This window comes from Oncorhynchus nerka, linkage group LG26 (assembly GCF_034236695.1).
Source record: "Oncorhynchus nerka isolate Pitt River linkage group LG26, Oner_Uvic_2.0, whole genome shotgun sequence".
In the NCBI taxonomy this organism is placed as follows: domain Eukaryota; kingdom Metazoa; phylum Chordata; class Actinopteri; order Salmoniformes; family Salmonidae; genus Oncorhynchus; species Oncorhynchus nerka.
Window position 1 is genome coordinate 33,787,513 of NC_088421.1, and position 27,935 is coordinate 33,815,447.

A 27,935-nucleotide genomic window follows, 5' to 3' on the forward strand; every position below is an offset into this window, starting at 1 on the left:
GCTGCCTGGTTGCTAGGCAACATGATACATCTTTGCGCAGCAGACGTGGGTTTGAAAGGTATGAGGCTGATAACATACATTTATTTTCAAATTACTTTGTTGTTTGGTTTTCTTGTGGTCTCTCAAAACAGCAGCTTGTGAGAGAGAGAGAGCAATCTGATACCTTTTTAATTTAGCAGAAATTAGGTTACTCAGCTCTGGCTTGTTGTTTTGTGTTACTGCTGAAAAAGCACTAGCTACTATTAGCTAGCTAACGTTAAGTTACTGTATTATAGCTATCTATATAAACGTTTGTTTACAATATTTATAGCTAGCCACCGTAGCTAACGTTAGCCAGTTAACCTAGCATAAATACATTATACACAGTTTGTGTTTATTTGTTATTGCAAAACAGCCACTCAACTCTACAAAGCTACGTACCTGGCAGGATTGTGATGACACTGAGACTCACTGTTTATCAATCAGAAAAACATTTGTCAAACCTACAACCACCGCCAGACAGTGGCATTGAATACAGCATTTGATATTGCGCTGCCCTTCTCTCCACAGTAACAGTACAGGGTAGAGAGTCAGGGGATCCAGAGACATTAGCAGGATGAGCAGGCTATATGATACCGCAGAGCCCAGTTTGGTGGACGAGGAGCTACTGCAGAAGGCAGTGGAGGAGCAAGGCCCTCAAGACCAGGCTGGGCAGATTGCCAAGGAGGAGGGCATGCAGTATGACGAAGTCTGCCAATTGCGCCTGGACTACAAGAGTAAGACATTTGACAGATGTTGATGTTCTTCATTCATTTGCATACTTTTTGGTACAGGCATGTCATGTCCATTGTCCACAGAGAGAAGGGCAATAGTTGCAGTGGAAATAGTTTTTATTCCATACTTTGTCCGTATTTTTTACATTTTTGTCCATAGACATCCTGAAGATTGATCACCTGTGGCAGTTCACGTCTCTGACCAAGCTACAACTGGACAATAACATCATTGAGAAGATTGAAGGACTGGGGCGCCTCACTAATCTGAAATGGCTGGGTAAGAAAGCCGTCTCTCACAGACCCTGAATATGTTCCACATACAGTAAATGTTAGACAGATAATGTATGTGTTAAACTGTATATAGCTAGATCAAGATGACTATATTGTTTGTCACTAAAAGACAAGCCCTTCACTGTTACAAGGCTATTATGGCCTAGCTATCAATATTATCTTTCTCTCTATCTTCTCTTCTCCTCTAGATCTGTCCTTCAATAACATTGAGGGGATCGAGGGGTTGGATTCTCTGGTGAAGCTGGAAGACTTGAGTCTCTACAACAACAGAATCTCTGTCATTGAGAACATGGACACACTTCTAAACCTACACGTTCTCTCTATTGGGAACAACTTCCTGGCTCAGTTAGAAAATGTGAGTAACTTTCATACACTACATACATGTATTGTTTATGTTTCAAATTATGAATGTAAACTCTCAAATTGTATACTGTAGAATATTTGTGACAAAATATGTTATTTTCATTGCATGGGCTGGTATTGCATGTTTGCTGGACACTGTAGGAATTGCAATCAACCATATCCTCTGATTCCCAGGTAATCTACCTCAGAAAGTTCAAGAACCTGCGCACTCTCAACCTAGCTGGAAACCCCATCTGCAAAGAGGACCGCTACAAGATCTTTGTTGCTGCCTACCTTCCAGAGTTGGTTTACTTGGACTTCAGGCTATTGGATGAACAAACAGTGAGTGACGGAATAGGGTGAAATTGCCCCTTGACACTTATATTGGGTCAGTCTTGTAATCCCCCCACTAATGGTTAAGGTTAGGATCGGGGAGGGGAAGCTGATCCTAGATCTGTACCTATTAGAAACACATCCCTGGCATTAGAGCGACAGGCACAGGAGAACCAATGGGCTGACAAGGTTGTACAGTATATATATGTGCTTGTATCCACACCAACATACCATAAGTCTTACAAAACACAAGTCTTACAAAATAAGAGATTTATGCCTAGGCTCAGGGACATTCCTGTCCTGATGAATTAAAGCATTGATGTAAACGAGAGCATTACAAAATGGTTAGTCATGGATTACAAACATTTCCCCTGGGAATCAGACAGCTGAATAAGCACCATACAAAAAGCAGAATCACAAAACTGCTGAATTGACAAACCTTTACACATCCCATCCATATTGTAACCACAGATTTAAAGAACAGTTCCAAAGGTCTAGTTTATACATTTTTCTTCAAGCACTGCACTGGATATACCATTAGTTTGTATTAATACATGAATACCTTGCTTTTTGTTTACTCTACCAACCATTCGGGCAGGCATTGAACATTAAGTATTTCCTTATGTAGCGAGAGCAGGCGTTTGGAAAATACCAGTATGCCATTGAGGAGATGCGCCACAATGAGGCCCAGGAGAGAAGGGCGATGGATGCTAGGCAAGAGCAAGAGGACGAGCTGCAGTTGCACAGGGTAACCTAAGAAAAACCTACATTCAGAGCAAAGCATACATTCTATATCCATGTGTGAGCTTGAAATCATTGGGTAACTCTGCCATCTACTGTTGTGTGTGTGTGTGTGTGTGTGTGTGTGTGTGTGTGTGTGTGTGTGTGTGTGTGTGTGTGTGTCTTCCCTACTTACAGGATGCCTTTGTGGAACTCTTGAATGGCCCATATCTGTTTGACAGCATGTACGCAGATGATGCAGAGGCAGCCAAGCTGGCCTACCTCCCCGGAGTGTCTGTACTACTAGAGACATATCCTTCTCCATACTCTGTTCTCTCAGTGTCAGTCTATTTGGAGCATGCCTTCTCCCTTCGACAACTGGCCCTTGATTTGATGGATGGCTAAAAGCAAAGGCAGGTGAAATAATAGTAGAATGATATATCTTGTTGTAAGATAGGGATTTCAAGGAGAGAAAAAAACTGGAAAATAACACAAGTCGATTATTCTACTGTTGCATCGAAGGCTCCTTCCTTGACTCTGTTCCTACATACAAGAGCCACCTGGTGGCGCTGTGTGTGCATGTGTTTGAGATTGGCTTGGCACAGCGCGGCCGGAGGGAAGACGAGGTCAAGTCCTTCTTTGACTGTTCCAGAGAAGCCGTGGACGACAACCAGCAGAGAGCAGCACAGATCGCTGCAGACTTTGAGAAAGCCAGGAGACAGGTGCGTCATGGGACTGTAGCTTTTAAGGTCATGTCAAGAAGGGATGCCGCTAATGTCAAAGTGATGTCAAAACCTGCATATCCGAGTAGCGTCGGGGAGAATTTTAGCATTTTTGCTAACACTAATGCTTTTCCTAACCTTAACCTAATTCTCCTAACCTGCTACATTGATTCTCCTAACCTGCTGCGTGGGTTCTCCTAACATGCTACGAAGAGTAACTTCTGATATTAGCAGCATTCCATCTAGTCAAAACCGGCTTTCACTTGCACTGACAGTGAAATGGTCCCGTTTGAGAGCATCAGTTCAGCGCAGACTGGCAGATTACAAATCTTTAATTAGTAGAACAATTGGCAAGTCTAATTGGAAAATGTTTTAATTACAGTTCTTCCCTGCCCATGCAACCTTTATCAATATGTAAAAGTTTTTAAAAATCCCAAATTAGCACTCCTACTCTGAGATGCTTTATAATAATAATAATAATAGATGTAATTTATTTTGCGCTTTTCATTATACAGATAATCTCAAAGATACTAAAAAACAATACAAAAGTACATGTAGTTCTTGGGCTGGACAATGGTCTTCAACAGAGGCTAAATATGAATATGGCCCATAGAATTCAACTGACTCCTATCGGCCCCATCTCTATGGAGGGATATAAGTGTCAAAATACATTTCATTTGAATTATTTTGGAACAAATATTACGTATTTAATGTATTTACATGCACTGAATATCTTCTTGGCCACACAGATAATGTAAGAGCCATGTTCTTTAGAGAGTTTGGCAATTGAGTTGTTCTGCATGATGTGCATTTGCATGACACTACAACATTCTATGGCAGCCATGGTAGTGCTGCATTAAAATATAATGTGGAATACAATGTCTAGAAGGAGCATTGTGATGTATTTACATGAAACTTTCAAATTCTATGGCAGCTATGTTAGCGCCCCATTAATATTACATGGGGAATATTTAAATAATGCTCTGTAACTGAATGTCTAGAATAAGAACAATATTCAAAAATATTACTGAAATATATGGCTCTGGATAATGGTTTAACAAACTGCTGAAAATAAACCTGATAGCAACAGTTGAACAAAAACGGTGCTATTTTTATCGTTTCAAATCCACTGTACATGAATCTTACAAATCACAAAAAAAATCATGCAAATCACACATAAATGTTGTGTATTTCCACGTGGCCACACACCCAGGTGATGTCTGAGATACAGCAGGCCACAGACGCACGTCTCCTGGAGGCCCAGCTGAACCACTGCAGCGAGGAGATCAACCAGCTCTGTGACAGCCTCATGACCCAGGAGCTGCAGCTCGTCGACCAGCTGGAGGTGTGTGTGTGTGTGTCTGTCTGTGTGTTGTTAAAACTTCTTGGTGACAGGGGGGCAGTATTGAGTAGATTGAATGAATAAGGTGCCCAGAGTAAACTGCATGCTACTCTGTCCCAGATGCTAATAAATGCATAGTATTAGTAGTATTGGATAGAAAACATTCTGAAGTTTCTTAAACTGTTTGAATGATGTCTGTGAGTATAACAGAACTCATATGGCAGGCGAAAACCTGAGAAAAATCCAACCAGGAAGTGGGAAATCTGAGGTTTGTAGTTTTTCAACTCTTTGCCATTCCAATATACAGTGTAAATGGGCCTAAGGCTTCCACTAGATGTCAACAGTCTTTAAAACTTTGTTTGAGGCTTCTACCATGAAGGGGGAGAGAATGAGAGGGGATTGAGCCAGGTGTCTGGCTGAGTGGTACAGGCTCGTGACGTGAGGTCACGAGAGAGTTAGCTCTCGTTCCATTGCTTTTCTACAGACATAGGAATTCTCCGGTTGGAACATTATTGAAGATTTATAATAAAAACATCCTAAAGATTGATTCTATACTTAGTTTGACATGTTTCTACGACCTGTAATATAACTTTTTGAACTTTTCGTCCAACGTTCGGCTGGACCTGGATTTGTTTACCAAACGCCCTAACAAGAGAAGCTATTTGGACATAAATTATGAACTTTATCGAACAAATCAAACATTTATTGTGGAACTGGGAGTGCATTCTGATGAAGATCATCAAAGCTAAGTGAATATTTATAATGCTATTTCTGACTAATGTTGACTACACAATATGGCGGATATCTTTTTGGCTGCTTTGTTGTTTGAACGCTGTACTCAGATTATTGCATGGTTTGCTTTTTCTATAATTGTTTTGTTGAAATCTGACACAGCGGTTGCATTAAGGAGAAGTATATCTCTAATTCCATGTATAACACTTGTATTTTCATCAACATTTATGATGAGTATTTCTGTAAATTGATGTGGCTCTGCAAAATCACCGCATGTTTTAGAACTACTGAACGTAACGCGCCAATGTAAAATTACATTTTTTGATATAAATATGCACTTTAGCGAACAAAACATACATGTATTACATGTGTAACATGAAGTCCTATGAGTGTCATCTGATGAAGATCATCAAAGGTTAGTGATTCATTTTATCTCTATCTGTGCTTTTTGTGACTCCTCTTTGGCTGGAAAAATGGCTGTTTTTCTGTGACTTGGTGGTGACCTAACATAATCGTTTGTGGTGCTTTCGCTGTAAAGCCTTATTGAAATCAGACACTGTGGCTGGATTAACGAGAATGTTATCTTTAAAATGGTGTAAAATACTTGTATGCTTGAGGAATTTTAATTATGAGATTTTTGTTGTTTTGAATTTGGCGCACTGCACTTTCACTGGCTGTTGGCGAGGTGGGACGCTACCGTCCAACATATCCCAGAGTTAAGATCTACATTATTGTCCGCCCTTAAATCTGAACTGAATAACTTCTAAGAGGTTAGGAGTAGAGGTTTTTACGGATCCACCTTTACCAATCCAAGATACCCGATCTGGGACCCGATTAGGGGCGGATCCAGAATTCTAAATAATGTCATGGGTCTGGGTCGGATCTCATATGATTGTCTCGGGTCTCTGGTATGTGTCCATTTTTAAATTACATTTTTTACTTTGACCCCTTTTACTACCCAATTTCGTGATATCCAATTGGTGTTTACAGTCTTGTCCCATCGCTGCAACTCCCCTACAGACTCGGGAGAGACAAAGGTCGAGAGCTAGGCCGGCCAAACCTCCCCTAACTCAGACCAAACCCAGATCAAACCCGGGTCTGTAATGAAGCCTCAAGCACTGCGAAGCAGTTCCTTAGAGAGCTGTGCCACTCGGGAGGCCTTGGGTCTGTGTCATTTTAACTGACTTGTCTGGAAGGACCCGTACAGAGCCGAACGTGACTGCTGCAGTAGTTGTTGTTGACCAATCATTAGTCATCAAAGCGTCAATAGGCTACAGTCATATAGGCTCTGTGTGTGGCAAAAGTTAGGAGATATGTAATCATTGGACGATGGACCTTAGAGTGAAATGCTTACTTACAGGCTCTAACCAACAATGCAATTTAAAAATAAAATACATTTAAAAAAGGATGAGAAAGCGCATGCACTGCATCCTCAATTACCCTAGCTAGCTAATGTTAGCTAACTTAACTAGCTAGCTTCTCAAGGTTTGATGCAGTCAAAACAGGTACTGTGTAATCATATTGGATGATAAATAATCTAGCTATGGCAGCTATTTGTTTACTATAGTGCATTTTGGCTTGTTGGTTGGTTGCTGTCTGTTGTCTCTCCCTCCCAGCTCCCTGTGTCACTCCCTCTCAGCGGCACCTTCCTCTTCCTCCTCTCGCGCTTTATCAGCTCCGGTTAATAAAGATGCTTAAAAAATGGGTCTCCATATTTTTTAAAAATTAATTAATTTTTTTAAAGTATGCATATTGGGTACAGGTGAGAAAGCCCAAGGTCCATATCAGAACAGGTCCAACTTCTTTTGGCCCGTGAAGACCTGTAGTTAGGAGGCCCCATAATGCAGAAACTGTTATCCTAGGTGACCTCTGGGTGATCTCCGTAGGGCCAAGTGCCAATGGCTATAAATTCAGCCATCGGGAGTTTCAAATGATGGAGATGTCTAATATGTGACTCACTCTGACCCAAGTGGTCTCGACAGCCTTGATTTATGTTGTGACCAGGGGCCCGGAAAACTTGGAGAACCAACAGATAAGCAAGAGTATTTATGCGTTACTGCCCTTGAGGTTGGCAGATTGCTACAAAGCTCTCAGAGGAACATGTCTGTCTCCCCATATGCATACCGTAATTTCCGGACTATAAGCCGCTACTTTATTCCCACACTTTGAACCTCACTGTTATGCAGGTGAGTGAGGACCCAAAAGCGGTTTAACAAAAACAGAGTCCTTTAATGTCAAAACACAGGGAAGACATAGATCCTCTTCAGATGTATTGAATAGCAAAATAGACAACCCGCAGAGAGGGCGACAAATAAATCATAAAGTCCTTCTGATATTACAGAAAAGTCCCCTTCTTAGCAGCAGAGGAGAATAGCAGGGTTAGCGGCGACAGACTGCTGGTCTCTCTGGGTAGGCGCGGGTTGTAGATGACAGAGGTACCTGATTGCACGTAGCATCAGATGAACAGGCAGATTCCGACAGGACGAGACAAGGGTGAAGCAAACGTGACGATAGTTTGGTTCTGGCATGAGAAACTCAAAACGAGAATCTGACAGACAGAAGCAGGAACAGAGAGAGAAATAGAGAACTAATCAGAGGGAAAAAGGGAACAGGTGGGAAAAGGGTGAACGAGGTAGTTAGAGAAGATCAGGAACAGCTGGGGGAAGGAAAGGAAGAGAAGGTAACCTAATACGACCAGCAGGGGGAAACGAAGTGAAGAGAAAGAACAGGAACAAGACATAACATGACAATACATGACACTCACGGTTTATACAATGACGCGGCTAATTTATGGATTTTTCCCGCTTTCGCACTGATTCATGCCGCCGCCAAAAAACTGAGCACCGTCACATAATGTGACGTAAATCGAGCGCGCTCAAACTTCCCATCATTCTGATTACGGTAGTAATTTTGTCACCCTCATCATGGCAAAGACACTGAGAAATGCATATGATGCAGCTTTCAAGTTGAAGGCGATCGATCTGGCTGTTGGAAAAGGAAATAGAGCTGCTGCATGGGAGCTTGGCCTTAATGAGTCGATTATAAGACATTGTAAACAGCAGTGTGAGGAACTGACTCAGTGCAAAAAGACAACAAACCTTTCAGAGGGAAGAAAAGCAGATGGCCCAAAGTATTTGCAGCCACTCGACATCAGTGTAAATCGTGCATTTAAGGTGGCGCTCCGTGTTCAGTGGGAGGCTTGGATGACAAGTGGGGAGAAATCCTTCACTAAAACGAGCCGCATGCGAAGAGCAACTTATGGTCAAGTCTGCCAGTGGGTCCTGACAGCGTGGAGCATTGCCAAAAAATCCACTATCATCAACGGGTTTCGAAAGGCTGGACTGCTGCGTGTTGAAGGGGCAGCATGAGCTCAGCGGGGTATTTGCCTCCGGATGAAAGTGACGAGAGCGACAATGAAAACGATCCAACATCGGATGAAGTCATTCTGAGGCTATTCAACTCCCACACCGAAGGAGATGACTTCAGTGGTTTCAGTGCACAGGAGGAGGCTTGGTAGGCTACTGTTTTAATTTTTGTTACAAGCCGTGTTTCTTTTAAAGCCTATTTATTTTTGTTACAAGCCGTGTTTCGTTTAAAGGCTGTGTAAAGTTCAATTGTTTGTATGTACCGGTAGGCACCTGCGGCTTATAGACATGTGCGGCTTATTTATGTACAAAATACATATTTTTTAATAATTCAGTGGGTGCGGTTTATATTCAGGTGCGCTTAATAGTCCAGCAATTACGGTCTGTCTGTCTGTCTGTCTGTCTATTAAACATTTAAATATAGAAGTCATTCGCCTTATCTTTGGGTACAGCATTTTCCACACCTTGAGAAAATCAATTAGTGTGTGTGTGTGTGTGTGTGTGTGCGCGCACACGGTTGATGTATCAAATCAAATCAAATTTTATTTGTCACATACACATGTTTAGCAGATGTTAATGCGAGTGTAGCGAAATGCTTGTGCTTCTAGTTCCGACAATGCAGTAATAACCAACAAGTAACTAACAATTCCAAAACTACTGTCTTATACACACAAGTGTAGGGGGATAAAGAATATGTACATAAAGATATATGAATGAGTGATGGTACAGAGTGGCATAGGCAAGATACAGTAGATGGTATCGAGTGCAGTATATACATATGAGATGAGTGGCATAGTTAAAGTGGCTAGTGATACATGTATTACATAAAGATGCAGTAGATGATATAGAGTACCGGTACAGTGTATACGTATACATATGAGATGAATAATGTAGGTTATGTAAACATTATATTAGGTAGCATTGTTTAAAGTGGCTAGTGATATATTTTACATCATTTCCCATCAATTCCCATTATTAAAGTGGCTGGAGTTGAGTCAGTGTGTTGGCAGCAGCCACTCAATGTTAGTGGTGGCTGTTTAACAGTCTGATGGCCTTGAGATAGAAGCTGTTTTTCAGTCTCTCGGTCCCAGCTTTGATGCACCTGTACTGACCTCGCCTTCTGGATGATAGCGGGGTGAACAGGCAGTGGCTCGGGTGGTTGTTGTCCTTGATGATCTTTATGGCCTTCCTGTAACATCGGGTGGTGTTGGTGTCCTGGAGGGCAGGTAGTTTGCCCCCGGTGATGCGTTGTGCAGACCTCACTACCCTCTGGAGAGCCTTGCGGTTGTGGGCGGAGCAGTTGCCGTACCAGGCGGTGATACAGCCCGCCAGGATGCTCTCGATTGTGCATCTGTAGAAGTTTGTGAGTGCTTTTGGTGACAAGCCGAATTTCTTCAGCCTCCTGAGGTTGAAGAGGCGCTGCTGCGCCTTCTTCACGATGCTGTCTGTGTGGGTGGACCAATTCAGTTTGTCTGTGATGTGTATGCCGAGGAACTTAAAACTTACTACCCTCTCCACTGCTGTTCCATCGATGTGGATAGGGGGTGTTCCCTCTGCTGTTTCCTGAAGTCCACAATCATCTCCTTAGTTTTGTTGACGTTGAGTGTGAGGTTATTTTCCTGACACCACACTCCGAGGGCCCTCACCTCCTCCCTGTAGGCCGTCTCGTCGTTGTTGGTAATCAAGCCTACCACTGTAGTGTCGTCCCTAAACTTGAAGATTGAGTTGGAGGCGTGCGTGGCCACGCAGTCGTGGGTGAACAGGGAGTACAGGAGAGGGCTCAGAACGCACCCTTGTGGGGCCCCAGTGTTGAGGATCAGCGGGGTGGAGATGTTGTTGCCTACCCTCACCACCTGGGGGCGACCCGTCAGGAAATCCAGTACCCAGTTGCACAGGGCAGGGTCGAAACCCAGGGTCTCGAGCTTGATGACGAGTTTGGAGGGTACTATGGTGTTAAATGCCGAGCTGTAGTCGATGAACAGCATTCTCACATAGGTATTCCTCTTGTCCAGATGGGTTAGGGCAGTGTGCAGTGTGGTTGAGATTGCATCGTCTGTGGACCTATTTGGGCGGTAAGCAAATTGGAGTGGGTCTAGGGTGTCAGGTAGGGTGGAGGTGATATGGTCCTTGACTGGTCTCTCAAAGCACTCCATGATGACGGAAGTGAGTGGTACGGGCGGTAGTCGTTTAGCTCAGTTACCTTAGCTTTCTTGGGAACAGGAACAATGGTGGCCCTCTTGAAGCATGTGGGAACAGCAGACTGGGATAGGGATTGATTGAATATGTCCGTAAACACACCAGCCAGCTGGTCTGCGCATGCTCTGAGGGCGCGGCTGGGGATGCCGTCTGGACCTGCAGCCTTGCGAGGGTTAACACGTTTAAATGTTTTACTCACCTCGGCTGCAGTGAAGGAGAGGCCGCATGTTTTGGTTGCGGGCCGTGTCAGTGGCACTGTATTGTCCTCAAAGCGGGCAAAAAAGTTATTTAGTCTGCCTGGGAGCAAGACATCCTGGTCTGTGACGGGGCTGGTTTTCTTTTTGTAATCCGTGATTGACTGTAGACCCTGCCACATACCTCTTGTGTCTGAGCCGTTGAATTGAGATTCTACTTTGTCTCTATACTGACGCTTAGCTTGTTTGATTGCCTTGCGGAGGGAATAGCTACACTGTTTGTATTCGGTCATGTTTCCGGTCACCTTGCCCTGATTAAAGGCAGTGGTTCCCGCTTTCAGTTTCACGCGAATGCTGCCATCAATCCACGGTTTCTGGTTTGGGAATGTTTTAATCGTTGCTATGGGAACGACATCTTCAATGCACGTTCTAATGAACTCGCACACCGAATCAGTGTATTCGTCAATGTTGTTGTCTGACACAATAGGAAACATATCCCAGTCCACGTGATGGAAGCAGTCTTGGAGTGTGGAATCAGATTGGTCGGACCAGCGTTGGACAGACCTCAGCGTGGGAGCTTCTTGTTTTAGTTTCTGTCTGTAGGCAGGGATCAACCAAATGGAGTCGTGGTCAGCTTTTCCGAAAGGAGGGCGGGGCAGGGCCTTATATGCGTCGTGGAAGTTAGAATAGCAATGATCCAAGGTTTTGCCAGCCCTGGTTGCGCAATCGATATGCTGATACAATTTAGGGAGTCTTGTTTTCAGATTAGCCTTGTTAAAATCCCCAGCTACAATGAATGCAGCCTCAGGATGTATGGATTCCAGTTTGCAAAGAGTCAAATAAAGTTTGTTCAGAGCCATCGATGTGTCTGCTTGGGGGGGGGGGGGTATATACGGCTGTGATTATAATTATAGTCTATTATAGTACACGTGCAAGAGTTCATATGGAAACTCTCATTTATAGAAGAATGTTAATTAATACATGGTTAATTAATACATTTTTATTTTCCATTTGATATCAAAACACACATTTCAATTTGAGATACGTTATTCATATGTCAATAACTATTCTCCTTTTTTTTCTATAGGACATAATCAAAGATTTTGAGAGGAACATTTCAGACATGGTTGCCGGATTCATTGAAGTTGTTCAAGGAATATATCCTTTTCTACCTTAGGTATTTATTTCAATATAACTAATATAACTAAACGTTGCATGTGTATTATAATGGTGTTGCAGTGCACTGATGCAGTTCAGGGTCTGTATGTACCAAGCGTCTCAGAGTTAAAGTGCTGATTTAGGATCAGTTTTCCAATTAATAAGATGACATGGACAGGGAGGACCTGATCCTAGATCAGCACTCCTCCTCTGACACGCTTGATATACAGTGTACAGTGTCAGACAAAGTCTCCTTGACACAGACCCACTTTCGCCCAGTGCCGAGACTTAGAGAACCACCATCACGAGAAGCTACTGGAAATCGCTGTGGCAACCCTGGAGCGAGTGGCCAAGAATGAGCTGGAGGAGGATATGCCAGATGATGTCCGAATGGTCAGTGTCAGAAAGTCCCTGTGTCTACAGCAAATCCTACAGGCCATGGTCAAAAGTAGTGTACTATATGTGAAATAGGTGGCTATTTGAGACGCAGTCTAAATAGTGTTTCCCTACCCCTCTCTCAACCCTGTCTCTTATCTCCACAAACATTTTCAAATATTGTCAAAGACTCCAGCAACTCAAGTCATAGACTGTTCTCTCTGCTACCGCACGGCAAACTGTACCAGAGTGCCAAGTCTGGGATCAAAGGGCTCCTACCCCCAAGCCATTAGACTGCTAAATAGTTAACTAAATAGCTACTTGGACTATCTGCATTGACCCTTTTTGCACTAACTCTTTTTGACTCTATGCACACACACTGGACTCTACCCACACACTCACACATACTTACACTGATACTCCAACACAGACAGCGCTTTCAGACCGTATTCAGAAGTATTCAGACCGTTTGACTCTTTCCACATTTTGTTATGTTACAGCCTTATTCTAAAATTGATTAAATAATTTTTTCCCCTCATCAATCTACACACAATATTCCATAATGACAAAGCAAAAACAGGTTTTTAGACAGATCCTCTCAAGCTCTGTCAGGTTGGATGGGGAGCGTCGCTGCACAGCTATTTTCAGGTCTTTCAAGAGATGTTTGATCGGGTTCAAGTCCGGGCTCTGGCTGGGCCACTCAAGGACATTCAGAGACTTGTCCCGAAGCCACTCCTGCGTTGTCTTGGCTGTGTACTTAGGGTCGTTGTCCTGTTGGAAGGTGAGCCTTCTCCCCAGTCTGAGGTCCTTAGCGCACTGGAGCAGGTTTTCATCAAGGATCTCTCTATACTTTGCTCCGTTCATCTTTTCCTCGATCCTGACTAGTCTACCAGTCCCTGCCTCTGAAAAACATCCCCACAGCATGATGCTGCCACCATCATGTTTCACTGTAGGGATGGTGCCAGGTTTCCTCCAGACGTGACGCTTGGCTTTCAGGTCAAAGAGTTCTTGTTTCTCATGGTCTGAGAGTCCTTTAGGTGCCTTTTGGCAAACTCCAAGTGGGCTGTCATGTGCCTTTTACTGAGGAGTGGCTTCCGTTTGGCCTCTTTACCATAAAGGCCTGATTGATGGAGTGCTGCAGAGATGGTTGTCCTTCTGGAAGCTTCTCCCATCTCCACAGAGGAACTCTGGAGCTCTGCCAGAGTGACCATCGGGTTCTTGGTCACCTCCCTGACCAAGGCCCTTCTCCCCTGATTGCTCAGTTTGTCCAGGCGGCCAGCTCTAGGAAGAGTCTTGGTGGTTCCAAATTTCTTCAATTTAAAAATGATGGAGGCCGCTCTGTTCTTGGGGACCTTCAATGCTGCCAACATTTTTTGGTACGCACCCCAGATCTGTGCCTCGACAAAATCCTGTCTCTGAGCTCTACGGACAAGTCCTTCGACCTCATGGCTTGGTTTTTGCTGTGACATGCACTGTCAACTGTGGGACCTTATATAGACAGGTATGTGCCTTTCCAAATCAAGTCCAATCAATTGAATTTACCACAGGTGGACTCCAATCAAGTTGAAGAAACATCTCAAGGATGATCAGTGAAAACAGGATGTACCTGAGGTCAATTTCGAGTCTCATATTAAAGGGTTTGAATACTTACGTAAATCTGTATTTCGGTGTTTTATTTTTTATACATTTGCTAAATGTTTGCTTTGTCATTATGGGGTATTGTGTGTAGATTGATGAGGATTTTTTATTTACTTAATCCATTTCAGAATAAGGCTGTAACATAACAAAATATGGATAAAGTCAAGGGGTCTGAATACTTTCCGAATGCACTGAACACACTCACTTGCACATAACACTTCCACACACGCGCACATTTGCCACACACACACTTCCACACTCATCATATTGTATTCTGCATTGTTGGGAAGCATTTCACTGTCATTTACGAAGCATGTGACAATTCAAATTTGATTTAATATTGTATGTGTACATGCTCATCCATATTGCACTCAAACACACTGCACACAGTCCAACTGTATTCTGTTCTTACTGCTTTTCCACCCTCACTTCTCTGACAACATTTCCACTGTCACTGCTATTGAAACTACAGATCTGCTATCTTAATTTAATCCGTCTGTTGTCACAGACAATATACCGGCGCAGCAGAAAATGCATATTGTAGTGTATTCAAGGTTTAAAAATTCTTCTAAAGTTTGTAATTGCCCTAACAAAAAAAAAGTCAACCAAAACAAAAAATTTATATTCATTATAACCCACATAATTAATATTTCCTGTTTTCTTGTTGTGAGAAGCAGGGTCAAATTAAGATCTGTAGCACCTCAGCAGCACTTTCCCCAGTGGCACTCAGCAGTATTTTGATCCCACTGGTGCCATGGTGAAGTTTCCCCTAGGTACAGATTTTGGATCAGCTTTCCCTCCCTCAATCCTAACCTTGCCCATTATGTTGAGAATGAAACACTGACTCAAGATCAGTATCTTGGGGTAATTTCAGCCTGCATCATTCATCTGTGTTACACCGTGTCTGTCTGTCCCCCCCCATGCAGCTGTTTGTAGACAAGGACACAGTGATCAATGCAGTCAGCGCCTCCCACGACACCCACCTGCTGAAGATCGACAACCGTGAGGACGAGCTGATGACGCGCTGCAACAGCTGGATGAGTGCTCTGATGAAATCGGTAGGCAGGGGAATGCATGGAAATAGGATGACATAGATTGTATTTCTATGCGGAATGAGTTGAAATAGGATGACATACATTGTATTTCTATGGGGAAGGCAAGGCATTGCCACAAACAGTCAGTATGACAGTTTACAGTTTTCCACCATGAAGAATACCTTTTCATTTGTTGTTCTTTTGTCTCTTATTCGCCTGTCCATGCAGGTACAAGATGAAGAGGTGAAGCGGAATCGCAAGCGCATCTCAGAGATTCACAACTACATTGACTACGTTAGGGATCAGCTGGATGAGATGCAACATGAGCACCATTGATTAAGAAGAGAGGAAAGGAAATATAGCAGAAGAAACCATCCTAACACAGATTCAAGCCTCATAGACAAGCCTCAGGCATACAGCAAATGCCCTTATTTTCATACTTACTTATTTCCATGAACCTGGATTATAAGAACATTGAATTGTGTCAAAATGAAGTTAATTATTTTAATGAATCCTCAGTGTTATTTCCCTTGTGTTCATTTCCAGAAACAGGCAGAAATGTTTGTCTATTCCTAACTGGTTCATATTTCAACTCTCTAGGACAACTCTGCCATCTACTGTGTGTGTTTTCTGTGCGCGTGCGTGCGAGATACACTAACCATGCATAACCATCAACACCCAACCAAAACCATTCAACTAAACATGTTGTTATGTTTAGATTATAATCGTTGTATTCTATAATACATTTCAGAACGAATAGAAAGTAGGGTCCAAATATATACGTTTTCAACCTTAGTGCAAAACTGTAAGAACGCTGATCATTCATATGGATATTTTTTAGTAGAAAGTAGCGTACAAATGTGCAACTACACATCCCAGAATGCATTTCCGAAGACTATCCAATTACGTTTCCGTTCAAATGAGGAGTGCACATGTCCAGCCAATCAAATAGGGTGATTCTGAGTTGTCTAAAGAAACGTTGACGTTCTCTTAAAGCCAGTACACGTCCAGAATGAGCTATCCTAAGGCCGGGGAGGAGTATAGTAAAGTGGCAGGCTTCTAGATACTGCTGGTCAGTAGCCCCTCTCCATATTAAGAGCTTCCTCAGTCTGTGGTTCATGACTGTTGCAGTCGGGCATTAGCGCTCATCATGCCTGTTCGAGCTGAGTGCTGCAGCAGTGCGGCCCGTACATCCTCGGCCTCTCTTATCCCTCCTCCGCCGATCAACACACACCAGCCCGGGGTAGCTACTTCGCTGCTGTACAGCGGTTCACAGTTTCGAGGACATCAGAAGAGCAAAGGAAACTCGTATGATGTTGAGGTCGTTTTGCAGGTAAATACTCTTGCTTTTAAGAAGCTTGGTATAATGGATGGCATGTTTACTAGCTGACCATGTAAGGTTGTCTTGTCACTGCTGCTAACGTTACTGACTGCCAACCACCACTGACAAGCAACCGATTTAGCAAACTAACCAGGTGAACTAGCTAGTTAGCAAACAAACTAGTTTAACAAGCTTGACAGCAAGCAATCTGTAGTTAGCAGCTAGATGGCCCATTCAAATCGACTGTAAATGTTAGTAAGCCCTCTTGGGCCCCCTAGGGTTGTCGAGAGAGAACAGCCAGCTAACTGGCAGTGAGATGAACATTTTGTTTATGCAAACATTTGGATAAATGAATACTGGCATTAAAACATGCATGATGTATGTTAACATATGGCCTAGTTGCTAAATGACATAGGTGGCTAGCATTCAGCATTTTCATTGGTGTTTGCCCAGATTCACAGACAGCTGACTATTGAATAGGCCTGCTCATTCATTTGACAAAACCGCTGAAAATATCTGAACTCGTTAATAGCCTGGTTGTCATTTGTGAAGGCACCTGATGGGTTCTTGTTGTACACACACTGACATTGTGACCACTGCACTTGAATACCACTCATTGTGCGATTGTTTGTCTCCTGCAGCATGTGACCATGGAGGACTCTTATCTGTGTGGTTACCTGAAGATCAAAGGCCTAACTGAGGTAAAGTGGAGCAGAACTGGGTCAGATACAGTGTACTTCTACCTTACCCCTCACATGCAATGAGTGATGATGTTGTCATGGGTCTTTAAGCCCCTTTTGGGAACTTATCATGGCAGGGGTCAGTGTAAGCCAAGTGCAATGCGACTTTCCAGCCCCAATTGAAATGTATACTGGTACAACCAACCAATGTGAAACTGGCATGCATTATGACAACATGCTAAAACAACAAGCCAGAGCCAGCTATTGACCAATTTGTAACACCAGTATGAAGGCCTATCTGTTACGTTGCAAAGGTGTCTTGTCTGAGCACTGTATACTGTATTTGGATGTTTAATCTTACATGGATGTATTGACTGACTGCCTGACTGACTGCCTCTAAAATGGTGCAGACAGTCAAAGAACAGGCCTGTGTGCTGCAGCTCTCTGCCTGCATTGTCTGTTTACAGCAATGTCTACAATTCAGAGGGTGTGTGGTACAAAATGTGATTGCTGTGCACTTTCTCTCACTAGCAACACTAAATATCAGGGCTCTTCCCACTCTCTCCTTGTAAATTACACAGATCCCTACTCTGGCCCCGTTCACCTCCTTTTCCTAGAGAATTAGTTGTGAGTGACTCAAAGGGAATGCTCAGGGAAATGGTGCACCTTGTTTACTTAACAAGGTGCTACCTACCACTGATCTGGCACCTTGGCATAGTGTTACAGTGAGTTGGGTCGTATTCAATCGGACACAACGGAAAAAAATAACACGTTGAGGTTGTCCCTCCCAGTTTGAGTTTTTCTGTTCTTCTGTTTGTTGCCTAATGAATATGACCCTGCATTAAAAAGGCATTGCTGTTTGTTATTGATGGCATTCCTGTGTGTGACACTTAATTTGTCACTGCACCAGCATGTGTTCCAGCCAGAAACCCTTCCTAAAGGAACCTTGGTAACCATGACTGTAGAGTCAGATTATGGTAAGTGGGAGCACAGCTAGATCCATGTATTCAGGTCTATACCCAGAACATAATTGGTCATATTTACCTACTTTGTTGGACAACTGTTGTGTGTGACTGTAAGAACGGCTGTTTCACAACCGGCTGTGATTGGGAGTCCCATAGTGCGGCACACAATTTCCCCAGCATCGTTAGGGTTTGGCCGGGATAGGCAGTCATTGTAAATAAGAATTTGTTCTTAACTGACTTGCCTAGTTAAATTTAAAACATAAAGTGAGTGCCGTGTATAACTAAAACACTCTTTTGTTAGTGAAAGTCCTTACGGAGAAGGAAACATGGTCGTAGTCTCTAATTCTCTAGGAACCAAAGCAAATGGCAAGGGACTTACCTGAACTTGTCCAATAAACAAAAAGATTAGCTACGGTGTTCACTAATGAACCCAGCTCTTAGTCTGTGTTTCTGATCCTCGCAGGAGTATCCCACTCTCACCACGTTCTGTTTCTGATCCTTGCAGGAGTATCCCACTCTCACCACGTTCTGTTTCTGATCCTTGCAGGAGTATCCCACTCTCACCACGTTCTGTTTCTGATCCTTGCAGGAGTATCCCACTCTCACCACGTTCTGTTTCTGATCCTTGCAGGAGTATCCCACTCTCACCACGTTCTGTTTCTGATCCTTGCAGGAGTATCCCACTCTCACCACGTTCTGTTTCTGATCCTCGCAGGAGTATCCCACTCTCACCACGTTCTGTTTCTGATCCTCGCAGGAGTATCCCACTCTCACCACGTTCTGTTTCTGATCCTTGCAGGAGTATCCCACTCTCACCACGTTCTGTTTCTGATCCTTGCAGGAGTATCCCACTCTCACCACGTTCTGTTTCTGATCAAATTTATTTATATAGCCCTTCGTACATCAGCTGATATCTCAAAGTGCTGTACAGAAACCCAGCCTAAAACTCCAAACAACAAGCAATGCAGGTGTAGAAGCACGGTGGCTAGGAAAAACTCCCTAGAAAGGCCAAAACCTAGGAAGAAACCTAGAGAGGAACCAGGCTATGTGGGGTGGCCAGTCCTCTTCTGGCTGTGCCGGGTGGAGATTATAACAGAACATGGCCAAGATGTTCAAATGTTCATAAATGGCCAGCATGGTCGAATAATAATAAGGCAGAACAGTTGAAACTGGAGCAGCAGCACGGTCAGGTGGACTGGGGACAGCAAGGAGTCATCATGTCAGGTAGTCCTGGGGCATGGTCCTAGGGCTCAGGTCCTCCGAGAGAGAGAGAAGGAGAGAATTGGAGAACGCACACTTAGATTCACACAGGACACCGAATAGGACAGGAGAAGTACTCCAGATATAACAAACTGACCCAGCCCCCCGACATATAAACTACTGCAGCATAAATACTGGAGGCTGAGACAGGAGGGGTCAGGAGACACTGTGGCCCCATCCGAGGACACCCCCGGACAGGGCCAAACAGGAAGGATATAACCCCACCCACTTTGCCAAAGCACAGCCCCCACACCACTAGAGGGATATCTTCAACCACCAACTTACCATCCTGAGACAAGGCTGACAAGGCTTATGGAGTATCCCACTCTCACCACGTTCTGTTTCTGATCCTCGCAGGAGTATCCCACTCTTACAACGTTCTTCGCGGGAGAGATCATCAGTAGAAAGAGGCCCTTTTTAACCAGGAAGTGGGACGCTGACGAAGATGTGGACCGCAAGCACTGGGTATTTATTTGAAGCTCTCGATGTCATTCAGTTCATATTCCCATTAAAGCGTAGTCATTTGGTGTTTTCTTCTTTTTAACAAACACTTATTGGATGCAGCATAGTATTTCAGTTTTTAATTGTCTTTGAGAAAAAGTACAACTAAAACATTTGTTTTGTTTCTTTCCAGGGTAAGTTTCAGGCTTTTTATCAGTATGCAAAGAGCTTCAACTTGGACGACTTCGATTACGAAGAGCTGAAGAACAGTGACTTTGTCTTTATGAGGTGGAAGGTGAGTCCATTATCACCTGACGTTCCATTGATCTCTCTTTCTCTCTCCCTGTATGTACTTGAATCCTTCCTCTGTCTCTTTTGTCCTTTCTAACATGGCCATCTAGTGACTGTTTTGTTTCTTGTTCTCTCCCTTACAGGAGCAGTTCCTGGTCCCGGACCACACCATTAAAGACATCAGTGGGGCGTCCTTCGCTGGTTTCTACTATATCTGCTTCCAGAAGTCCACAGCCACCATTGAAGGCTACTACTACCACAGAAGCTCTGAATGGTACATAGTTTGGGTCCCAAATGGTCAAAGTAGTGCACTATATAGAGAATAGGATGCTATTTGGGATGCAAACACACTATGGAGTGTCAATATTTTAGATTACTTGTTCAAATCTGATAGATGCACTGTACAGTTTGGCTCTTTGGGATATTCAGATTGAGTACATATTTTGATAGTTGCTAGTACTAAGCATACTAGGTCATGTTAATACATATTTAGTAGATAGTTAGGTTCTGTACCAGTTGTTTTGTGTGCTGATCTGATGTGAACATACAGGAATGTGGCTACTGGCTAGCTGCTCATTCTTGGTCCCCTTGTTCTCTTTCAGGTACCAGTCGTTAAACCTCACCCATGTCCAGGAACACAGTATGCCCATCTACGAGTTCCGGTGATACCCGCCCGCTGGCAGAGGGGACTTTGATTGGCACTGCCCTAGAGACTTGCTTATGGAGGGGGAGATGAACTGACCAATCATGCCAAGGATGTACCTATCAGTATTCCCTGGTGAAAGGGAGAGAACAATGGAAGGAGGGAGGGATAGACAAAGAACAAGGCCACCGACCGACAGTTTTGTTTCCCAGCCTGCCTTTCTCGACTTTGCATCAGCTGGGATCAACAGCACTTTTTCTTTGGTTGTTTTCTCTTCCCCACTTTCTCCATTCAGCTTCCTGTTTTTGAAGCTACTTTTCCTCTTTCCACCATGTTGAAAACGCTTTCCACTTTTCAGTTGGGAATCCCCCCCATCTCCTCTGAAAATGGGTCCCCCAGCAGTCTAAGATTTAAGTACAAAGTTTGATATTGCATTTTAATTTGTCTCAATGAATTGAGGCCTGATTGAGATTGACCGAGCTACAGAGTGGGCAAGCAATCCTGAAAAGATGGATCTCCATAAGGTCTTGAGGTGTGACATCATCAAGGATGTGCTCAACAGAAGATTGATGGTCAATGATCTGCCATGATGCAAGATCTGACGGCTTAGGCGGATGACGTCTTGGTGAAGGTTGATATTTGAAGGCAGGGCATAATCAGATGTGTGTTGTGGGCTATTGAAACACATAATACCACACCGATGGCTACTTTAAATCTCAACATCATCTGACCTATAGAGGGAGTCCCCATGCCCTAGTTCATATTGGCAGACATATTTCCAGGCTGCTGTTACTGCTGCTTTTTGAAAAGCCTCTCCTACCGTTCCCTGCCTCAACCAAGTGAACTGATAAAGTGATTTACGCTTCACTCATTTTTCTATGCAATTTACAAAAAAATGTCTTATCCGGCGCTTACCTACATTTTTTTACATTTTACCTACTTTCCATTTTATTTTCAGAAAGGACTTTTAAAAAGTATTATGATGATGTACGTGAGTGATCACACGGCCACCAGAGTATTTATTGAAAATGAATATTGTTGTTAATTTACATGTGTATAGATATATATATAATAAAGAGTTGTTTTTATTCACCAGGCTTTTAAACTGCTTTGACACAGCTATTTGAGGGTAATGCTCTGGTGTCTTGTTATGTGTGGTGGCTCTGAAGTACTGGTGGAAGAGTGTGTCGTGCAGATTGAGCTTGGGCTGCATTTAGACAGATCAGAATTGGCCTGCCTGTCTTTCACTAATTGCTATTTGGACCAATCAGCTCTTTTTCAGAGCTGATCTGGTCAAAAGACAAATTTAGTGAAAAATATCAGAATTTGGCTGCCTGTCTAAACGCAGCCAATGAGTTGTCTGTGTGGTAATGCTAGAGCACTACAAATCAAAGTGTGTGCAGTGGACTAAATGCCATGGGACAGATGAGAGAGTGAGCTACTATAGAGTTTTGGCTGGATGAAAAGATGAGGTATAGAAATACAATGATTAGAATGGGCACATGTAAGTATTTCGTAAGACGTTGACCAAACAAGATATGGATTTTGTGTTGGTACTGTGCAGTATGCTGCGTTTGGACCTGACTCAACACATGTACAGTATTGCTGACAGTCAATGATTTTTAACGAGGTCGACCCATTCTGTTCATTTTATTTCTACGTTTCTGATGTATTGAATGTGGCAGGCAGCTAACTGAGCTGTCTCCTCTGCGTTCTTCACTTTGCCCCTAATTATACCAACGCACAACCGGTGTGTCTCTCTCCTGTATCATTCTGACGTCTTTTCCATTCACTGAATGAGAAATAGTGGCGTTGTTACAAAACCTTGATGACATGTGAAGAGATGTGTTTTCTTGGAGAGTATAAAATAAACTGACAAACATCTCTAGTCAAAAGCTTTTGAAAAACCTTATGCCTTAACTGTAATAAGTTTGTACAGAGCCCTGTTTTATAACAACGTTGGAGTTGAGTCATGACTGAATTGTTAAAGCATGTTTGTGCGTTTTCAGTTGGAGAGAAATGCCACATCAGCCCTCAAAAGACCTTTGAACGCCAGTGAGTGTCCTGGGTCATGTTGGGGCGGCAGGGTAGCCTAGTGGTTAGAGCGTTTGATTAGTAACCGGAAGGTTGCAAGTTCAAACCTCCGAGCTGACAAGGTACAAATCTGTCATTCTGCCCCTGAACAGGCAGTTAACCCACTGTTCCTAGGCCGTCATTGAAAATAAGAATTTGTTCTTAACTGACTTGCCTAGTTAAATAAACGTTTAAAAAATAAAAATGTTCATTAGACACCAAATGGGAGAAAAGACAAACGTGAAGGGACTACCTGGACTTGTTTTCAATTTCTGTTAATGTTTTATAACGTTTCACTATGGTGTGCCCTAATGAACATGACCCTGAATTAGATGACATCACATGACCGGTGTCAACCAGGAAGTGAAACTACTTAGCCTACCTCATTGGTCAGTTTAATGTTCCTCGAGCCAGCATAAATAACATTACTACACTAAAAAGCAGGTTTGGACATAAAGAATGGCAAATTAATAAGATTTTATAGAAATATGCTATTTAAGGATGTCCTCCAAAGACATTTGATAATAAGTATCCTTTCAAGACATTGCTCTGCGGAAGTTTATTTTCACAAATTACATCTGATTTTAAAATGTGTTAGGAGTTGCTGTCTGGACTGCACTATGAACTGACTTGGTTTGCTGTCTGGACTGCACTATGATCTGACTTGGTTTGCTGTCTGGACTGCACTATGAACTGACTTGGTTTGCTGTCTGGACTGCAATATGAACTGACTCTGTTTGCTGTCTGGACTGCACTATGAACTGACTTGGTTTGCTGTCTGGACTGCACTATGAACTGACTTGGTTTGCTGTCTGGACTGCACTATGAACTGACTTGGTTTGCTGTCTGGACTGCACTATGAACTGACTTGGTTTGCTGTCTGGACTACACTATGATCTGACTTGGTTTGCTGTCTGGACTGCACTATGAACTGACTTGGTTTGCTGTCTAGACTGCACTATGAACTGACTTGGTTTGCTGTCTGGACTGCACTATGACCTGACTTGGTTTGCTGTCTGGACTGCACTATGAACTGACTTGGTTTGCTGTCTGGACTACACTATGATCTGACTTGGTTTGCTGTCTGGACTGCACTATGAACTCACTTGGTTTGCTGTCTGGACTGCACTATGAACTGACTTGGTTTGCTGTCTGGACTACACTATGACCTGACTTGGTTTGCTGTCTGGACTGCACTATGAACTGACTTGGTTTGCTGTCTGGACTGCACTATGAACTGACTTGGTTTGCTGTCTGGACTGCAATATGAACTGACTCTGTTTGCTGTCTGGACTGCACTATGAACTGACTTGGTTTGCTGTCTGGACTGCACTATGAACTGACTTGGTTTGCTGTCTGGACTACACTATGAACTGACTTGGTTTGCTGTCTGGACTGCACTATGAACTGACTTGGTTTGCTGTCTGGACTACACTATGAACTGACTTGGTTTGCTGTCTGGACTGCACTATGATCTGACTTGGTTTGCTGTCTGGACTGCACTATGATCTGACTTGGTTTGCTGTCTGGACTACACTATGATCTGACTTGGTTTGCTGTCTGGACTACACTATGATCTGACTTGGTTTGCTGTCTGGACTACACTATGATCTGACTTGGTTTGCTGTCTGGACTACACTATGATCTGACTTGGTTTGCTGTCTGGACTACACTATGATCTGACTTGGTTTGCTGTCTGGACTACACTATGATCTGACTTGGTTTGCTGTCTGGACTACACTATGATCTGACTTGGTTTGCTGTCTGGACTGCACTATGATCTGACTTGGTTTGCTGTCTGGACTACACTATGATCTGACTTGGTTTGCTGTCTGGACTACACTATGATCTGACTTGGTTTGCTGTCTGGACTGCACTATGAACTGACTTGGTTTGCTGTCTGGACTGCACTATGAACTGACTTGGTTTTGCTGTCTGGACTGTCACTATGATCTGACTTGGTTTGCTGTCTGGACTGCACTATGAACTGACTTGGTTTGCTGTCTGGACTGCACTATGAATCTGACTTGGTTTGCTGTCTGGACTACACTATGATCTGACTTGGTTTGCTGTCTGGACTTATGATCTGACTTGGTTTGCTGTCTGGACTGCACTATGAACTGACTTGGTTTGCTGTCTGGACTGCACTATGATCTGACTTGGTTTGCTGTCTGGACTACACTATGATCTGACTTGGTTTGCTGTCTGGACTGCACTATGAACTGACTTGGTTTGCTGTCTGGACTGCACTATGAACTGACTTGGTTTGCTGTCTGGACTACACTATGAACTGACTTGGTTTGCTGTCTGGACTACACTATGATCTGACTTGGTTTGCTGTCTGGACTGCACTATGAACTGACTGGTGTTGCCGTGTCCATGCGCCAGCTCCATTCTCCAGGTAACAAAGAGTGTGACACATTATTTCCTTTGTTATTGATCAAGCTACAAGAATGGACAAAAAAGTTAGTTGAAATTGCAAATTAAGCTTTGATTTATAAGTTGTGTCAGTTGAGTTCAATTAAGTCAATTGGATTGTATGATACAGGAGGAAGAGTTGGTGTGTTGTTCACTATGGTGGCTGTTTTTACAGGTGACTGACTATCTGAAATCATGGCACTTTAACAGAGAGATTTTATGAGAGTTTATGGATGGAGGAAATTGAAAGAATGAGGTTCCATCAACATTGCAATAAAACTATTCCTAAGAAACTGTCTTTCTTTTCTTCTGTGGGTGTTTCTGTCATTATGTTTATATTATAGTTATCCATTACTTAGTGATGAATTGGGTGTTTCTGTCATTATGTTTATATTATAGTTATCCATTACTTAGTGATGAATTGGGTGTTTCTGTCATTATGTTTATATTATAGTTATCCATTATTTTGTGATGAATTGGGTGTTTGTTTCTAATACTTCTGAGTGATAGTTGAGGACTATAGTCTTAAGTAACTGTCCAGTGTTTCCAGATTCCTATGAAATATGACATAATTGCTTACAATAGCTAGGTTTCCATCCAATTGGGGACAGATTTTCATGTTAATATTCTAAAATATACATAAAACAATGAAGTGCTTGTGCCTGATGAGGTAGTGCACATAAAAATAACTTGCGGTTACATTCCCAAGTACCGAATAAAGAATACAATTTTTTATCCTTGAGTCTATGTAACAGTTTTAAAAAACGATTGAAATGTAAACCTACTGCATCTGCCTATGTCAAACTAATATGAGACTCACATGAACCCAATGGTGTTCTCCGTTTTGCTCTACAACCCCCACAAGTGTCACAGTCTGAAGGTGACCCATTCAAAGAAATGGAAGTAAAAAGGTTGTTTTGTGCCAACAAATATAAGGGGTTAAAAAAAGACAGGTTAAATGATTTTCCATCGCATTTTCAATTCTGCTGATGTTTTTTTTCACAAAAACTGTTATATAGCAAATGTGCCCACTCCGGTTTTGACACATGCGCTCTAGCCAATGGCTCGCAGATAGATTGTGGGTATAGCCATGAGTTTATTATGGATAGACGCAAGATTATTTGTATTTATCAAACGGCAGCCAAGCATCGATCATCATGTCTCCAGTATAAGACCATCGATTTATTAGAAAGGAGCATCAAACTCATCACCGTGCACTTTCACCACCCTGTGAAGCTCATCATAACTTATTTCATCTGTAGTCTAATAAACTGTATGCTTTCCCGAGTCCTAGTGGGAGGACCACACAATATCATCAAGTGACTCCAGGTTTACTTCGATGTGATGGTTATTATATCAATATTTGCGCATAAAAAACATTCCCACCACCATTTCTCACATCATTCATTTTACAAACACAAAAAGATCCCACCTCGTCTACCATATTTTGTTTTGTTGACATTTGGAAAGTTACCTGAAAAAGGTGCTCTTTCCATCAGGCCTGTCGTGACATGTTCTATGTACTTTACTCGCATAAAAAGGTTGGATGGAAACCTATTTTATGATTGAAATAGTTTTCTGTCCAAAGAAGAGTAATTAAGTATGTCAAAAACTACGTCAAACAGCATTGTGTGGTCGTACTCGTACCCCAACAACAGAATTGTGTGCGCATATACCAGTCATTCAAAATATTCATACGAGTAGATTGGCCAGCTCATCCTCCTCTAGACCACTGATTGGCCAGTTCATCCTCCTCAAGAGTATGATGTCATACTCTGAAGAACTAACAAGCATTTTTTAAATGGTCTGTTTGAGGTACAAATTTGAGGTGGGGTTTATGAAGAAAATAATTGCAGTCCTATATCAGATGATTCATGAGCATTAGATATGTACCTGGTCATTTTGTACTGAAAAGCCCACTCATTATCACCACCACACTCAGTAGGTATATGAAAAGAACCCTAGAAAACATCTTAACCACAGAAGTGTCCAGCACAAGTGTTTTATTTAAAATCAATCCCCATAGCCGCTATTCCCCAGAGGAGTCGAACTCATTTTGCCCTGGTCTTAAACGAGGTCTGTAGGGTCGCACTGAAAATTGGTTATATTTCCTTTCCGTCAAAATGTGATACTAGCAAGAGCATTGATACTAGCAAGGGTAGTGTGCAGGTTTCCTCTTTTTTCTCAATTGTATATAACTGCCTTTAATTTGCTGGACTCCAGGAAGAGTGCATCCATAAATACGAATACAAATGTACATCTTTTTTTTTTTTTTTTCCATGCAAAGGGTGGCTACTTTGAAGAATCACAAATGTAACATATTTTGATTTGTTTAACACTTTTTTGGGTTACTACATGATTCCATATGTGTTTTTTCATAGTTTTGATGTCTCACTATTACTGTAATTACATGTCATTTTGCAGATGCTTTTATCCAAAGCAACTTGCAGTCATGCGTGCATTCATTTTGCATACGGGTGGCCCGGGAATCAAACCCATATCCCTGGCATTGCATGCCTTTACGAACTGAGTCATACAGGTCTACTATAATGATGCAATGTTGCACTTGGTTTGTGCTTGGTTCCTGAAACTGTTGTTGCTTATGTTCACTGTTACAGATGTGAATCTATTAAGTATGATTGCAAGCTC

At 42.7% G+C, this 27,935-nt stretch overlaps 2 protein-coding genes across 2 annotated transcripts; both read left to right on the plus strand.

Annotated features, from left to right (window-relative positions):
- The first annotated feature begins 10 nt into the window (after window positions 1-10).
- Window positions 11-15,706, plus strand: drc3 (dynein regulatory complex subunit 3). The gene is made up of 13 exons (XM_065010475.1): window positions 11-58; window positions 550-755; window positions 913-1,029; window positions 1,232-1,398; window positions 1,581-1,727; window positions 2,347-2,466; window positions 2,637-2,749; window positions 2,986-3,160; window positions 4,374-4,505; window positions 12,077-12,147; window positions 12,417-12,540; window positions 15,087-15,218; window positions 15,423-15,706. The coding sequence occupies exons 2-13, from the start codon at window positions 596-598 to the stop codon at window positions 15,528-15,530; spliced, it is 1,566 nt and encodes a 521-aa protein (XP_064866547.1). The 5' UTR covers window positions 11-58; window positions 550-595; the 3' UTR covers window positions 15,531-15,706.
- Window positions 15,707-16,150: 444 nt separating this feature from the next.
- gid4 (GID complex subunit 4 homolog) lies at window positions 16,151-21,887 on the plus strand. Its single transcript, XM_065010474.1, has 6 exons — window positions 16,151-16,527; window positions 17,157-17,216; window positions 19,778-19,885; window positions 20,055-20,156; window positions 20,296-20,426; window positions 20,755-21,887. Exons 1-6 carry the CDS (start codon window positions 16,345-16,347, stop codon window positions 20,816-20,818), a joined length of 648 nt encoding a protein of 215 aa, XP_064866546.1. The 5' UTR covers window positions 16,151-16,344; the 3' UTR covers window positions 20,819-21,887.
- The last annotated feature ends 6,048 nt before the right edge of the window (window positions 21,888-27,935 follow it).

Excerpts from the sequence above, each read along its gene's own strand:
- drc3 (XM_065010475.1), top strand. The coding sequence starts at position 596 with ATGAGCAGGCTATATGATACCGCAGAGCCCAGTTTGGTGGACGAGGAG. Across the intron at positions 756-912 it reads ATTGCGCCTGGACTACAAGA|ACATCCTGAAGATTGATCAC; the intron begins GTAAGACATTTG and ends TTTTGTCCATAG. Across the intron at positions 2,750-2,985 it reads GTGTCTGTACTACTAGAGAC|ATACAAGAGCCACCTGGTGG; the intron begins ATATCCTTCTCC and ends CTCTGTTCCTAC.
- gid4 (XM_065010474.1), top strand. The coding sequence starts at position 16,345 with ATGCCTGTTCGAGCTGAGTGCTGCAGCAGTGCGGCCCGTACATCCTCG. Across the intron at positions 16,528-17,156 it reads ATGTTGAGGTCGTTTTGCAG|CATGTGACCATGGAGGACTC; the intron begins GTAAATACTCTT and ends TGTCTCCTGCAG. Across the intron at positions 20,427-20,754 it reads TACCACAGAAGCTCTGAATG|GTACCAGTCGTTAAACCTCA; the intron begins GTACATAGTTTG and ends GTTCTCTTTCAG.